At 56.5% G+C, this 14,758-nt stretch overlaps 7 protein-coding genes across 7 annotated transcripts; 3 read left to right on the top strand and 4 right to left on the bottom strand.

The window, feature by feature from the left end:
- Positions 1-70: 70 nt before the first annotated feature.
- On the top strand, positions 71-3,460 carry PHYSODRAFT_313731 (hypothetical protein; the record flags this gene model as incomplete). The annotated part of the gene is made up of 15 exons (XM_009526059.1): positions 71-262; positions 329-385; positions 452-475; positions 562-651; positions 729-844; positions 905-938; positions 1,011-1,066; positions 1,128-1,263; positions 1,316-1,960; positions 2,008-2,175; positions 2,241-2,303; positions 2,370-2,494; positions 2,581-2,838; positions 2,902-3,172; positions 3,242-3,460. 15 exons carry the CDS (start codon positions 71-73, stop codon positions 3,458-3,460), a joined length of 2,454 nt encoding a protein of 817 aa, XP_009524354.1.
- Positions 3,461-3,593: 133 nt separating this feature from the next.
- PHYSODRAFT_345704 (hypothetical protein) lies at positions 3,594-5,875 on the top strand (the record flags this gene model as incomplete). The annotated part of the gene is made up of 8 exons (XM_009526058.1): positions 3,594-4,403; positions 4,493-4,676; positions 4,754-4,863; positions 4,957-5,167; positions 5,240-5,326; positions 5,397-5,473; positions 5,541-5,690; positions 5,761-5,875. The coding sequence occupies exons 1-8, from the start codon at positions 3,604-3,606 to the stop codon at positions 5,873-5,875; spliced, it is 1,734 nt and encodes a 577-aa protein (XP_009524353.1). The 5' UTR covers positions 3,594-3,603.
- Positions 5,876-6,216: 341 nt separating this feature from the next.
- Positions 6,217-7,372, top strand: PHYSODRAFT_557583 (hypothetical protein; the record flags this gene model as incomplete). The annotated part of the gene is made up of 1 exon (XM_009526057.1): positions 6,217-7,372. One exon carries the CDS (start codon positions 6,217-6,219, stop codon positions 7,306-7,308), a length of 1,092 nt encoding a protein of 363 aa, XP_009524352.1. The 3' UTR covers positions 7,309-7,372.
- A 338-nt stretch (positions 7,373-7,710) lies between these two features.
- Positions 7,711-9,411, bottom strand: PHYSODRAFT_285629 (hypothetical protein). The gene is made up of 3 exons (XM_009526056.1): positions 9,167-9,411; positions 8,599-9,075; positions 7,711-8,529 (listed from the first exon to the last, which is right to left on the bottom strand). The coding sequence occupies exons 1-3, from the start codon at positions 9,228-9,230 to the stop codon at positions 8,078-8,080; spliced, it is 993 nt and encodes a 330-aa protein (XP_009524351.1). The 5' UTR covers positions 9,231-9,411; the 3' UTR covers positions 7,711-8,077.
- A 1,172-nt stretch (positions 9,412-10,583) lies between these two features.
- Positions 10,584-12,439, bottom strand: PHYSODRAFT_313728 (hypothetical protein; the record flags this gene model as incomplete). Its single annotated transcript, XM_009526055.1, has 2 exons — positions 10,584-10,630; positions 11,839-12,439. The coding sequence occupies 2 exons, from the start codon at positions 12,437-12,439 to the stop codon at positions 10,584-10,586; spliced, it is 648 nt and encodes a 215-aa protein (XP_009524350.1).
- Positions 12,440-13,551: 1,112 nt separating this feature from the next.
- Positions 13,552-14,046, bottom strand: PHYSODRAFT_247382 (hypothetical protein; the record flags this gene model as incomplete). The annotated part of the gene is made up of 2 exons (XM_009526054.1): positions 13,552-13,717; positions 13,817-14,046. 2 exons carry the CDS (start codon positions 14,044-14,046, stop codon positions 13,552-13,554), a joined length of 396 nt encoding a protein of 131 aa, XP_009524349.1.
- PHYSODRAFT_493144 (hypothetical protein) lies at positions 14,028-14,432 on the bottom strand (the record flags this gene model as incomplete). The annotated part of the gene is made up of 1 exon (XM_009526053.1): positions 14,028-14,432. A coding segment is annotated over one exon (405 nt), but the record flags the coding sequence as incomplete, so codon positions are not given.
- Positions 14,433-14,758: the final 326 nt, after the last annotated feature.

Below are 14,758 nucleotides of genomic sequence, written 5' to 3'. Positions count from 1 at the left end.
GTTGAAGCGTGTAGTCATGTACTACGACGTGTGGGAACCACCACCCAGTAATGCAACAAGACTACTGTTCATGGAGCAAGTGCTGTTGCCTAAGGTTGAATATGAGCAGCTAATCACGTCAGGTCAACTTCGAGGTCTAGAATTCGACCACATAACCAAGATGGAGTTGTCCCTAGCTCTTGGGGAATGCTTTGAGTTAGAAGTGGAGGTAAAGGGTGAGGCTGGACACGCAGCATTTAAGGAATCGGAGAAGCTGATTAAGGTGGGTTGGTGGCGCGACGCCTTTCAATGAGCACTCCTTACCCTTGGTTATTACTATCCTTCGCAGGAATATACCCAAGACAAGCGTCATGATGACAAACAACACATCCATTTGCTTCAAACAGTACGTTTTATTTAGTTCTTCGTCGAATCGGGTCATTCAGTGGTTTCTAACGCTGATATTTTGTAGGAAAAGGACAAACTGTTGCATGGGGTAGGAAGTGAGGCATTAAGTTGTCATTGAGTTAACTTGGGTTTATTGTTGCTAACGAAAGCTTTTCCTAAACGGCTCTGGAACAGTGGTCAGATGTGAAGACGTTGCGTGACGATCGACACCTGAAGCGTGAAGAGGAAGAAAAAGCGAAAATTATCGATAAAATAGGTCGAGCGGTGAGTGTTTGATTGCATTACCATTGGTACAGTGAAACTTGCTGGGATCACTGACTAGTTTCTGTTCGAATAAGTAGGATCGTGCGTATGAGTCCCGAGCTGCTCGAAGAGTGGTGCAGCTGGAAGATATGATTCCGGAGTTTACGGCTCGTGGTGAAAACGCTCGAATAGAAATGAGTGGAGTCACGACTAGGTAAGTAAAGGCTTTGTCATCTCGCGTATTATATCGCCTGAAATGTTTGATTGTGCGCAGAGGTCCACCACTCCACTCGCCCCGAGGAGTAGTGGTAAGTCAATGAACTATCGTGAAAAATGTACTTCAAAAAATAACCGAGCTGACAGTTGTATCCTACCTATAGGCCGTTGCGAACGTGTCGGCGGGGGGTTCACACGTCGCGCTGCTAATGCTAGATGGGTATGAACACTAACACAGCTTTGACAGGTGGTCAGACGCTAACCCGAGGAGTTCCTTCCAGGTCGCTCTACACTTGTGGAATCGGTGCGAGTGGACGTCTAGGTCTTCAACCAAATGCACGAGGAGCTACTTGTTTCGACACAAACCATCCGCAACGAGTCGAAGCCTTTAATGTACATTTCCGGTCGAACTTAGAAGTATGGTCTATCATTCCACTGCTAACTGTTTTCCGTATATGATGTTGTGAAGGATTTGAGTCTCCGCCAGGTTTCGTGTTCGTATTCGCATAGTGCAGCGATCGACTCGGATGGCGCATTATACACTTGGGGGTCAGCATGCAACGGGAAATTGGGTGTAGGTATTGTCGAAGATGAGTACAAGCAGTATTCGTTGACGCCGCTGCTAGTCAAATTCCCCGGGAAACGGAAGATCCGGTCTGTATCGTGTGGGGCTTCACACAGTGGAGCGGTCTCAACAGCGGGGGAGTTATTCATGTGGGGTTCAGCAAATGGAGGTCGCCTTGGACTTGGACCCCATGTCATCGATACCATTGTTGTCCCAACGTTGGTGAGAGACCTCGTTAACAGAAAGGTGCGAGTATGGCAAGTTTCGTGTGGAACGGCCCACTCGGCTATTTGCACAGAGGTCACGTCGGAGTTCAACGGGGGCAGTAAGATGCTGCTTGGAGGTCAAGTATATGTGTGCGGAGGCGCAACCGCACTCAGTCGATACATCCTGTCGTGGGAACGCATACCCGAACTGGATGGAGTTGGAATTCGCCAAGTGGCTTGCGGGGGCAGCCACATGGCTGCTGTTTCCTCGTACGGCGAGCTATATACCTGGGGTCGCAATAACCATGGTTGCACAGGCCACGATGCAAGCGTAAGTATCACAGTCTACCTATGTCCTTACAGCATAATTCTAACCGCTGTGCTTTACAGCGAGCTTTCGTGGACAAACCTGAGCTGCTCAAGTGTCTGCATGTAGAGCCCTACAACCTCGCGTTTGGTAGACCATGTCGTCAGATGACCATCTACAATGAACAAGGGCCGCACCTAGCTGTGAATGGAGACATTGGAGGCACTCTAGCGACTTGTATTCACACTCACGTACTTACGGCGGTTTTGAGTTTGAGATCTATTGAAGCGAAGCTAAGACCTGTCTTATTTTGTAGCTGGAAGATAAACCATGGTGGGAAGTAGACCTCGGGCAACCAGCGGTTATCGAGAAAATTCGGGTAGGTGGTAAGGCATGAAGTTGGAGTTGTGTGAGTACTAGTCAGGCTTACTTCGTTCATCAAAAGCTGTGGAATCGAACGGATGAACCGCTGAATCCGTCAAAAAGCCGAGCCGAGTACAGCAGTCGATTATTCCCGTGCTGGATCTTCGTCAGCGAGTTCCCGTTCAAAGACCTGGAGGGCAAGGAAGGGTGCGTTTGCACGTTAGTTTGGCTCTTGTAAGCTGCGTTTACTACTTTTTTCTTACTAGCGGTGCTTGCAAATTATGGGCGGTTAGTCTGCGAGCGGCAAAAGTGCAATCGAGCGCGTTCGAGTTGTTCCGAACTAATAAGCGCATGACGGAGTGGGTTCTCCCTACAGCTAACACGGTTGGACAGTTCGTCCGGGTGCAGCTACAAAACAAAAATTTCCTCCATTTTGCAGAAGTTGAGGTGTTCGGCGTTTACTCGGCGTTCAACTACGTCGGACGTGTTGGCATGGTGCAGTGCAGCGCCGATGCTACACTGGTGGTGATGCCTCCCACCTCGACTCAAAGGTGTGTTCAGCTAGTCCATACACGATCCAGGCAAAACCTCTCATGCTTTTCTGGCTGGTGTAGTGTGCTGGACGACTACTATCTCCGTGCCATCCAGGCCGACGCCGACCATGCCACCATCCTCCGCCAATACGACGCGTACGAGCGGTCCTTTCGCAAATTTGGCCGCGGCACTGCCGAAATCCTGGACGGCCCGTGCCGACTCTGTCGCGTCTTTCGTGACTGCGAGGTTTGCGAGTTCTACGCGTCTGCCAAGTACAACCGCCGGTCGTTTGGAGGCGCTGGTCTGAAGCCGCTCCCTGTCCGGCTCGTGGGCGACCGCATGGGCCTCGCGGTGCGTTCTTACAGCAGCAGCACGTGTCTTATCATATCACTGACTATCTTCTTTCCGATACCCATGCAGGAACTTGTCCGAGTGGCGCTGGCGGAAGGCACCCTCGAAGCAGAGCAGCAGGAGCGTGCACGTCAGGAGCACGAGGCGGCCGAACGCTCCCGAATCGCTCAAGAGGCCGCCGAGCTCGAGGCCGAGCGTCAACGCGCAGAGGAGCAGGAGCGCAACAAGCGGCCCAGTCGGCTGCTCAAGCCGTTCCAAGGTCTCCCCTTCCGGAGCAAGAAGATGTAGCCATCTAGCCCCAAATTGAAGTTGCCTTTATGTTATCCACACAACATATATGCACGAAACCGATACGTTACCTTACCCCTATCGAAAAAGGCGGGAAAAGCTCACCGAGTCGTCATCGTTGAATTTTCCTAGAGTGAGAGCCAATGCTGCTCAACGCGGCGCTGCGCAACAAGGCGCGCGCAGGCGGCGGCAGCTCGTCGCAGGCCTCGAGCGGCGGCAAGAAGCAGCGCTCGATCCACGACTTCTTCTCGCAGTCGTCGGCCGGCAGCCGGCGCGGCAGCAGTGGCGGCGGCAAGCAGGTGCGCAAGGCGCGGCGGTCGCTGGAGGCGTCGGCCAAGGGCAGCAGCTTCAGCGCCGCCGCGGCCGAGGACATGGACGTGGAGGACGAACCCGTGCCTGCCGTGCAGAAGCGCATCGACTACGACGTGATGGACGACGAGAGCAGCGAGGAGCCCATGCTGCTGGCCTCGCAGGGCAGCGAGCGCGGGCTGCGGCCCAAGCCCAAGAAGATCGACTTCACGGCCTGCTCCAGCCAGCGCAGCGAGCCCGACTGGGAGCCTGCCAACACGCACACGCCCGTGCGCTTCGGCCTGCCGCCCACGAGCCAGGGCAGCTACACGCCGGGCATGGCCACGCCCATGCAACAGCAGTGCAGCCAGGACGACATGGACTTCCTCACGCCCCGAGACCAGCCCGTGATCCCGCTGTCCAACCCGACGACGCCCTCGCCGCTCAAGAAGAGGCCGAGACTCAGCAGCGGAGCCGACGTGGTACAGGAGGAGCAGGTGCAGAACCTCACGCAGGACATGACGCACATGGACGTGAGGCACGCGCGGAGAGGCCCGCCGTCCTTTTCCAGTCAGTCGTCCATGGGCTCGAGCTCCCCGCAGACGGCAAGGAAGGTGAACGTGGTGGTGACTGCCAAGAGAGCAAGACCCAATGGGTGAGTGGGTGGTTGTTGACGAGGAGGAGGAGGTGTTGTGCAGTTTACTGATATATTTTGTCATGTTGTTGCTGCTGTCGATTGTGCAGAGAGCAAGCCACGTCGTTTCTGTCGGAGGAGAGCTACGTGAACCCGTTTGCGCCGGAGCCGACGTCGGAATCGGGCAAGAAGAAGATTTCTCGACGCAAGCGACGGTCGTTCCCCGCTGCGTGGATTGGTGCCAAGAACGGATCGCCCGTTTCCAAGTATCTGTCGGATTTCTCAGAGCTTGGGGTGCGTGCACTTGCTGTGGATTGTCGTGTGTGTGGTTGTTGTGGGCGTGCGGCTGATTGCATTGTGTGTTTGTGTAGTTGATCGGCTCGGGGTCGTTTTCCAAGGTGTACAAGTGTGTCAAGAAGATCGATGGCTGGGTGTACGCGGTGAAGAAAAGCAAGCGACACTTCCGCGGCAAAGCGGACACGTACGTTACATTTGACGTTTACCGCACTGGACACTCTACGTTTTTTGCGTTCGACAAATGGACTCATCTTCTTGTCGTTTTGGATATTGATAGCGAGCGAGCCCTACGCGAAGTGCAAGCACTGGCAGCGCTGAGTGGTAGTAATCACATCGTCCGGTATTTTGACGCCTGGATAGAAGACGATCTGCTCTACATTCAGCTCGAAAACTTAGAGGGCTGCTCGTTGGCTGGGTTCGTCAACAAATACGCGCCGCGCAAGGTCCCGGAAGAGACGTTGTGTAAACTTCTTTGCCATCTTGCTCAGGTAAGCGCTTGGTGCTCAGTTGTATCTGCTGCATGAGCTCGAAGCTGACCGATGCACCATGTACTCGTACAGGCCCTTTATGATATGCATAGCAAGAAGATCGTTCACATGGACGTCAAACTTCAAAATGTTTTGGTCGGACCGGGGGAAGTTTACAAGGTACGATAGAAGCACCCTGCGGTGATTATGCTTGCTCGACATCGCCCTAACTGTACTTGGCTCCACGCAGCTCGGTGATTTGGGAACTGTTGCTCACCTTGATGGCAGTATGGAAATTACGGAGGGTGACAATCGATATCTTAGTCGGTGCGTGATGCATGAGCATGCTGGTGTTGTCCAGAGCCACGCGTCTAATCTGAAGTGTGAATTGTAGGGAACTGCTCGAGGGCAACCGGAATAATCTGCGCGCCGGTGACATCTTCGCCCTGGGAGCCACGATTTATGAGCTTGCGCTCGGAACGACGCTGGCGAGTGGCGGCGAGGAGTGGCAGAAGATCCGCGACGGAGACCTCGTCATGTTCCGGTAGGCCTGAACTGCTACCTACTTCCCGCCTTTTACGTCCCGGATGCTAACGTGCATGTTCTCCTGACAGACAATACTCCAACTCGCTGCAGCACCTGATCGCCAGCATGATGCACCCGGACGCGCTGCAGCGGCCTCTCGCCGAGGACATCCTGCAGCATGAGGTGGTGCTGCCCTTCCGTTGAGTGTCGTCGTCCAAGTCGCCAAAGTCTCTGCATGTCGGTCGGTATCTTGCTACCCGGCCCAACCAACAAAATAAACTGCACCCTACGAACGGCGTTGAGCAACGCCATGTTGAACACGTGTATTCCTTTGATGCAGCACCACCTGAATGGAGGGAGGGCAGGCGTACCGCCCATGACATCATACCGCGCGTCACCATCGTGCTTGCGTTTTTTTTACCTTGGCCTAACTATGGGATCCTCTGAGTCACACTGCAACCTGTTCTGTCGTTTCGCAGCCATTCGTGGCCCGTCATCCGCTCGAGCTCATTCCAGCAAGTGCCCCCCAGCAGCCAACCGCAGCCATGGCGTCCAAGCAGGAGCAGCCGTACCAGTTCCCGACGCTGACGGAGATCAAGCGCTCGCTGCCCAGCGAGTGTTTCGAGGCGTCCGTGCCGCTCTCGCTCTACTACACGGTGCGCTGCCTGGTGATCGCCGTGTCGCTGGCCTTCGGGCTCCACCACGCGCGCTCGCTGCCCGTGGTCGAGGGCCTCTGGGCGCTGGACGCCGCGCTCTGCACGGGCTACGTGCTGCTGCAGGGCATCGTGTTCTGGGGCTTCTTCACCGTGGGCCATGACGCCGGCCACGGCGCCTTCTCGCGCTACCACCTGCTCAACTTCGTGATCGGCACCTTCATCCACTCGCTCATCCTGACGCCCTTCGAGTCGTGGAAGCTCACGCACCGCCACCACCACAAGAACACGGGCAACATCGACCGCGACGAGATCTTCTACCCGCAGCGCAAGGCCGACGACCACCCGCTCTCGCGTAACCTCATCCTGGCGCTGGGCGCCGCGTGGTTCGCCTACCTGGTCGAGGGCTTCCCGCCGCGCAAGGTCAACCACTTCAACCCGTTCGAGCCGCTGTTCGTCCGCCAGGTGTCCGCCGTGGTCATCTCGCTGGCCGCGCACTTCGGCGTGGCCGCGCTGTCCATCTACCTGAGCCTGCAGTTCGGCTTCAAGACCATGGCTATCTACTACTACGGGCCCGTGTTCGTGTTCGGCAGCATGCTGGTCATCACCACCTTCCTGCACCACAACGACGAGGAGACCCCCTGGTACGCCGACTCGGAGTGGACCTACGTCAAGGGCAACCTCTCGTCGGTCGACCGCTCCTACGGCGCGCTCATCGACAACCTGAGCCACAACATCGGCACGCACCAGATCCACCACCTCTTCCCCATCATCCCGCACTATAAGCTCAAGCGCGCCACCGAGGCCTTCCACCAGGCGTTCCCCGAGCTCGTGCGCAAGAGCGACGAGCCCATCATTAAGGCCTTCTTCCGCGTCGGCCGCCTCTACGCCAACTACGGCGTCGTGGACTCGGACGCCAAGCTCTTCACGCTCAAGGAGGCCAAGGCCGTGTCCGAGGCGGCGACCAAGACTAAGGCCAACTGAGTCGGGACTTCGTAGGTTTCATGGCGACAGACCCGAGAGAGTAATACAAGAGAGAGTTTTTTTTTTCGACGCACGAGCGGGCAATAGTACTAGTGCACGCCACGCCATTCACTGACGCGCGCAGTTTCGCCCTGGCACGCATGCGTCTCGTGCTCGTCTTGGCACGAATGGATGGATGGATACTTTCGTGGATATGATAACTGACCGGTAGCATCCACACAGCTGGTGCCTAAAGTGTCAGGAACTTGTGTAACTTACTTGCCCAGCGTGGCATCAACGCTCAGCTCGGCTCGGATGGAGAGGAAGTGCTGGAAATTGCAGTCGTGGCGGCGAGGTGGCCAGCTGATCTACACACCTAAGATGGCAAGATGGTATGGTTAGGCGATGGAAGAAGAAAAAAGTAAAATAATGCTATACAGCGCTTTGCTGTCAGTCCGGGGTGCAGTTTACTAAGACGGCGTTGCGCGCCGCCGCACGTGTATATGGATCGAGACCGATTCTGAAGAGCAGAGAGCTACTATTCACATGCTACCACCTCTCTCCGCCTCGCCAACGCTCACAGCTCCATGCTTCTATGCACGACGACACCAAAACACACACAACGCCATTCCTTCTCCGCTTGCTCTCCTTCCTTGCCTTGCCTTGCTTGCACCGCGCCCCATGTACTTGTTTGTTCTCCACCAGGTTCACGCACTCAAACGCTTGCCCCATGATCAAAAAGTTTTGTTTGCACAGTAGTCAGTCACCCTGTATTCCCTTCGGCCATAACTTAGAGCAGCAGCACGTTCTCCTTGGGAGTCATGCCGCTGCCGCCGCCCTCGCCGCCGTTGTAGCCCTCCATGGCAGCGCCCTCGGGCGTCGTGAGCTCGCCCTCGGCCTCCTTGCCCTTTTGCAGCAGCCGAGCGCCGGCTGCGATAGCTACGACCGCTAAGCAGCCGACGACGATGCAGATGATGGCGGTGAGACTGATGCCGCTATCCGAGCCGTTGCTGACGGTGCTCGAGCTGTCGCTGAGGATGGAGCCGGGGTTGAACGACTGCTGGTTGGCCGAGCTGCTGCCGGGCGACACAATGCTGCCCGCCGTCGAGTCGGACGACGACCACGAGTTGGACGCGGACGACGAGCTGTCCGAGCTGTTGGAGTTCGAGTTCGAAGCCGAGTGCGAGGCCGAGTCCGACGAGACGGTCGAGTTGCTACTGTCGGTCAACGCGTCCGAGCCCCCTGCAATGACAGAGCCCGGGTTAAATTCCCCTGAGTTGGTGCTAGCGAAAGCGTTGGACGCCGAATTACCGTCCGAGTTGGCGTTCGCGTTCGAGCTCGAGCCGGAGCTCGCGTTGCTGTTGCTGCCGTTCGCATTGGACGAGCTGCTGGTGCTCTTGGAGCCGTTGCTGCTCCCCGTCGTGCTGCTAGTGCTGCTGCTAGTGCTACTAGCGGTGCTCTTGGAGCTGGCGGTGCTGCTCGTCGTGCTGCTAGTGGTGGACGGCGCCGTGGTACTGGTCGTCGTCGTGGTCGTCGTCGCGTCCGGGAGCGTGACCGACTTGCCGTCCTTGGTCAGCGTGCCGTCCGCGTTCACGTAGATGAGGTCCGTGCGCCCCGCCGCCGCGCAGCCCATGATGGGCGTCTGCGGCAGCAGCGCGCAGCTCGAGCCCGACGGGCACGCGCCCACGCCCTGGGACAGCCCCGACGCGTAGTACGTGCCGGAGCACGGCGCCGCCGACACGCACTGCACGCCCGGCACGTCCAATACACTCACGGTGTAGGCGCAGTCTACAGATTTAAGTAAAAAACATTAACAAAAGAAGATCGTTAGAAGAAAAGGAAGAAGTTTTCCACGTTGCCAAAAGGGGCGAACCCTTACCTTGAGCGACGGCGCCCCCCTGAAGGAGCAGCAGCGCGCTGGCTGCCGCGACTCTCGGCCACATTTTGAGATACGTGTTGCCTCTGCCTCTGCGCTGCGCTGAGCTGCGATGCCTGTGTTGCCTGCCTGCCTGCGGTGGTCGACCTCTGTCCGCCCGGTTAGGTGGTGCTAAAGCGGGCAGTGATTGATGCCTCGCCGCCGATGCAAATACCGAGGAAGCAAAAGACTGTTTCCTGCCGGTTAGCCGTTCTCCAAGACTAGTTTGGGAATGCGGGCGAGGCGCTACACACACCAGCAGGTGGAAGGAGCCGGTCTGAAAATCGTAGCGTTGCCGCCACTTTTCCTGCGCGCCCATTGGTCCGTTCCACCTAGTGTAAAGGTATCATCAACTTGTTCTCTACCGCTGCCTGCAACATTTAGTACAGACTCCAGCCACAACTTCGATACGAGCACCACGTTTCAGGTCCTACAGGGAATCTATTTTATGGGAGCAACAAGTAAATGCATCTCTTATGATAAGCATACATACGTCGAGTCTATTTTGAGATGGATACTCTCATCCTGCTCAAAGCGATATACAATAGTTACTGGGTTGGAGAGGATACCAAGTATCTGTGGCTACAAATTTGAGGGGCGGTATCTGTAATGACCGTAATGGCGGACTTTTGTGCGGGTCGCACTCGGCGGAGGCGGCAGGACGATCGCGGTAAGCCCTGCGCCTGCGGCTCCGTATGGGGTTGCCGCCGCGTCGTCGCTGTGCCGTTGCAATTGCAACTTGGCATGCCAGCGATGCCTGACTCGCGTCCGGGGCGAGGCTTTCCCACTTGGCCGATAGCCCACTTGGCACTTGCTTCTCCCCGCTTCCGCGATGGTATGGCAAATGGCGCTGTTTACCATCGCTTCTTCGCGGTGAGCTGGCACGGCAGGCCGTCCTGCTGTGGCAGTGACCGCCATGCCACGTGGTGCTCGGGCGCGCGCTGAACCATGAGTGGGTGCGATGAGTCGTGCGGAAGGGCAGCCCTCTCTAACCAGCCCATGGCGGGTTGCTTGACACCCAGATGCTCATGGGTTTCAACTACCGGTAACCAAACCAAAGCGCGGCGAAGATTTTGAGGTGGGGAGCGCGCCGTGCCTCTGCGACTGTGAACGTCATAGTGCAGCTGATACTTTCCTCCTCCTCGTCGCCGGCAGTGCAACTCGGAAGCGTTGCCAAACTAATAGCAGTATTCCGCAGTTTCAGTATTTTTTCGGGGTTACGAATTGCCGAGGCCATGGACTACATGTAGGTAGTATCGGATATGCAATTGCAGAGCGAGTGTTAAGGTTGCTGGGGGTGCCGATTCTTGCTGCTTGGGTCGGAGCGTGGCAACTTCAGTTAGTCGAAAAAGCGAGCCAGCAGCCGACGTGACGTGCATCTTCAACGCTTGGCTGAGCTCGCAGGCACGCCGCGTGAGGCGAGACCGGCTGTAGCTGGCGCTTGGAATCCAAGTTGGATGCCGTGTCGCTTTGAACATGTGTGTGATAAACGTATGCAGGCCGCGTGCCATCTTGGCCGCTGTCCATATGAACGTCCGTCATTGCGTTGATAAGATAAAGCGGCGCACTTCAACGTGATCAACATCGTTTCCCAGCCAAGCCCTCGTTAAAGTCCAACGAGCTATAATAACGCGAGCACACCTCGAGGCAGACCCCCACCCGATGCGCAGTGATCCAAAACTCTTTGACTAAGCGCAGAGTAGCACCGCTATATTCATCCTTACGACGAGGAACTGGTGTCTTAGATACCAAGCTCCCTTGTCGATGCGATGGTGCGATCCGAACTTGGCGGCTATTCATGCTCTATGATGGTAGAGTCTCTATCCCGTGGCCGACCATGCAACAGCAACAGAGTACATGTATTCTTTCAAAATTTAGCAAGCAGCAACGTGGTGCGTGCAGCAAACGCGCAACACGATCTGGGGGTATCCTACTGCAGTGCTGAAGCGAGCAGAAGATCAGGAATGCAAAGAATGAATGGAAAGGTATCATCGTTTCGGGTATTCGGGCAAGCTCTGTTGGTGTCTAGCCTGAGCGAAGGAGCTTTTCTTCTCTCCTGCAGTCCAGCGGTGGGCTACATGTAGTCGGATTTCCCCTGCTTGTTGAGCTGGTTGGCGCTGTAGTGGCGACTGGGTCTGGGGTGGGGTGACGACGGGCGTAAACGCGCTTGGGCAATTTCGGAGCACCCCTCAACGTCGGCTTTGGCGTGTTTACTGAGTGAGTAGAGCGGGTAGGACGTCGGGCATTGAAAGCGGTGGGGCGAGTAGTCGTTGTCGGGGGAGTGTTTGTTGCTGGAGCCGACGTCGTCGATAGCGGCGTGGTCGTAGCCGGTGGCGCAGCTGACGAAGGTGGGGCCGTCGTGGCAGGCGGCCTGGTCGTTACCGGTGGTACAGTCGTTGATGATGGTGGCAAGGTCGTGGCAGGCGGTCTGGTCGTTACCGGTGGCGAAGTCGTAGCTGGCGGAGCAGTCGTCGGAGGGGGAGCAGTGGTTGCCGGTGGCACAGTCGTACTCGGAGGACTAGTCGCTGCCGGAGGCGAAGTCGTCGAAGGGGGAGCAGTTGTGGCAGGCGGTCTAGTCGTAGCCGGTGGCGAAGTCGTTGCAGGCGGAGACGTGGTTGCCGGCGGTGAAGTCGTACTCGGTGGGCTGGTCGTCGCCGGAGGCGAAGTTGTCGAAGGCGGGACTGTCGTTGCCGGCGGACTAGTGGTTGTTGGTGGACGAGTCGTCGCTGGTGGGGCCGTCGTGACAATTGCGGGAGATGTTGTTGCTGGCGATGTTGTCGTAACAGGAGGGCTCGTTGTGCTGGGGGCGCTTGTCGACGGGGCACTTGTCGAGCCGCACGGCACATTAGCCCACAAACTCGGTTCGGAAGTCTTAGATGCATCTCCCGGGTTCGAAACGCCGGTGCTCCAAAGCACTACAGGGTTCGTGGTCTTGACCCACTGGCAGCAAGGGTCTCCAAGCTCCTGGCCATTTGTTTGGCCGTCTCCGTCAGAATCCGCCATGCAGAGCGTCTTGGTCCAAGTGTAGTCGGCCTCAGCAAAGGCGTCGCCAAATGCGTTCGTAGCTCCGTCCTCTCCTGTGCCGTCGGTGTGCCCGATCGCCGATGCACCCGGTACTTTGGAGCCGTTTGGTAGCTTCGACACGTAGCTTCGCGACGCCTCTGCGTTCGAAGCGAAGTGCCCGGCCAACCCAATCGCGATGACAAGATGAGGGGTACTGGTGATAAACAGCTTCATCGTACCGTTCGCGTTACGTGTTGGAGGCGAAGTTCGAGTAGCAAGTTTCAGGTGGAATGGCCAACGCGTATTGAAAAGTGAGACTACCCGCCACCACCACCGTCACTTCAACACCGTAAATCACAATCATCGAGAGGATTTGGGTGGTCCAGCCCTAAATACTGGTTGTATCATCAACGGAGGAACGTAAAGATCCCTACGTTCCAGACTGGCTGGGTTGTGAACTGGTGCTACGAGCTTATATGGCAGGCGCCGTATCTCGCTTGCAGTGCACTTCCAAGCATATCATTACTTTAGGCTGCAAGTATGTCTCTTACCGTACCAACGAACACGTGCCTCCCCGCAATCCGCTTGCAGAGCGTGTGCTCCGACGAATATGTATGTCATCGGCAAACGTCCTGATCAGCGAGGTACTGGATCTCAAATACACACAACTGCTGATTTATGCTGCCCTTGCCGGCACTTTCGCACAGAAGGGTTCACTACTAGCGCGGCCTTCTGTGCTTAGCGGATCGCCTTACGAATACGGAGGAATCACGCTGATGAAATGGTTACCATATCCATAGATAGGCAAAACATTTATACAAATTCGAGAGAATCTAACAGTATTTATTGACCCCCCCCCCCCCCCGAGGATGCACCGTGGCCCGTGATCATCTACATCGTTGCATCCAACCTGCTGTAGGATGATGGATACGAAGGGAGACAAGGAAAACGAGAAATGGAATGCATTGTGGTAGCGTGCAGGGAAGGATCGGCACCCCCTTGCTTTACAACCTAAACGTCCTAAACATGCATGAAAGCAAGCTTTGGACTCCGTGCTCCAAGTAGAGTTGAGCTCTACTCGTACCGGTTGTTGGGTTAGTAGTGACCGGTAGATTTGGACTTGTAGTAGCGGCTGCACTGGTAGTAGCGGGTGGCGATGACGACGCGTCGCCTTGCTCGAGTTCGGGACACCCCTCATTTTCGGCTTAGAAGGGCTTGACGAGCGAGAAGGGGTGCTCGTGGATGGAATGCGAGTAGTCCTCGGCGGGGACGTCGAAATTGGTTTACGACTCGGAGCTGTCGTAGCTGGTTTGAGAGTGGTACTTGGAGGGGCCGTCGTAGATGGTTTACGCGTAGCGCTTGGCGGAGCTGTCGTAGATGGTTTGCGAGTAGTGCTCGGCGGAGATGGTTTGCGAGTAGTGCTCGGGGGAGCGGTCGTAAATGGTTTGCGAGTGGTGCTCGGTGGCGCCGTAGTTGACGGGACACGAGTCGGCAAAGTCGTAGAGGGGGGAGCTGCCGTCGTCGGCGGACGAGTGGTGGTCGGCGGTGACGTTGTGCGAGGAGGACGAGTAGTCGAAGGAGGACTGGTTGTCGTCGGTGGGCTAGTCGTACTCGGAGGAGTAGTCGTTGCTGGTGGCGCAGTCGTCGATGGTGGCGAGATCGTGGCAGGTGGTCCCGTCGTTCTCGGAGGTGAAGTCGTCGAAGAAGGAGCCGTCGTGGCAGGCGGCCTGGTCGTTGACGGTGGCGAAGTCGTAGCTGGTGGAGCCGTCGTCGAAGGCGGGGCCGTCGTTGCCGGTGGCGAAGTTGTTGCTGGCGGTGCAGTCGTCGTTCCGGTACTGCATTGGATATTCGCCCACAAACTCGGGTCGGAAATCTTGGTTGCGTCACTGGGATGCGAAACGCCAACAGTCCATCGAACGACGTTGTTCGTGGTCACGTTCCATTCACAGCATGGATCTCCGAGCTCTTGGCCATTGGTTTGGCCATCGCCGTCGCTGTCGGCCATGCAGAGTGCCTTCGTCCACGCCTTCCCTGCGCTGTAGAAAGCCTTGCCAAACACGTTTGTGGCGGACGATCTCCCCGTTCCATCGGTGTGCCCAATGGCTGGAACGCTCGGCACATTGCCTCCATTTGGGATCCGTGCGACGTAGCAACTCTTAGCTTGCGCCGATCGAGCCCCCAGCCCAATTGCAACAGCCAGTTGAAGTGCACTGGCAACGAGGCGCATCGCTGGTCGAAGTAGCTGCTGGAATTTGCGGAGGATAGGCAGGCGAAGTGGACTTGAAGTGTCGTCGAGCTGGTGGTTTGAGAAGTGAGGGTACTGTTGCCATTGCGCGAGACTTTTGCCCATGAAGAGCGACGTATGAGTCGAGCACAAGTACCTGGCACTGATGGGGGGGGGTTAAAAAGCTTATCATGGCGCAATGCAGCAACGTGAGTAACGATACATTGCTGTTCAGATCAGTTGAGCTCTGCTTTATAGTATCATTTCGTGTTTGGCCATTGTCTTGTGCTCCGCTCAATGGTAAATCAGCGAAATTGGTCTTGTTGTAG

The sequence above is a fragment of the Phytophthora sojae genome (genome assembly GCF_000149755.1).
Source record: "Phytophthora sojae unplaced genomic scaffold PHYSOscaffold_3, whole genome shotgun sequence".
In the NCBI taxonomy this organism is placed as follows: domain Eukaryota; phylum Oomycota; class Peronosporomycetes; order Peronosporales; family Peronosporaceae; genus Phytophthora; species Phytophthora sojae.
Note: the sequence above shows the minus strand (reverse complement) of the source record. Positions and strands in the feature narration are given on the sequence as shown.

Bases quoted from the DNA above. Each gene is read 5' to 3' on its own strand.
- PHYSODRAFT_285629 (XM_009526056.1), bottom strand. From the start codon at position 9,230: ATGTGGCCGAGAGTCGCGGCAGCCAGCGCGCTGCTGCTCCTTCAGGGG. The intron at 9,076-9,166 runs GTAAGGGTTCGC...TTAAATCTGTAG, and splicing joins GGGGGGCGCCGTCGCTCAAG to ACTGCGCCTACACCGTGAGT. The intron at 8,530-8,598 runs GTAATTCGGCGT...CTGTCATTGCAG, and splicing joins CGCGAACGCCAACTCGGACG to GGGGCTCGGACGCGTTGACC.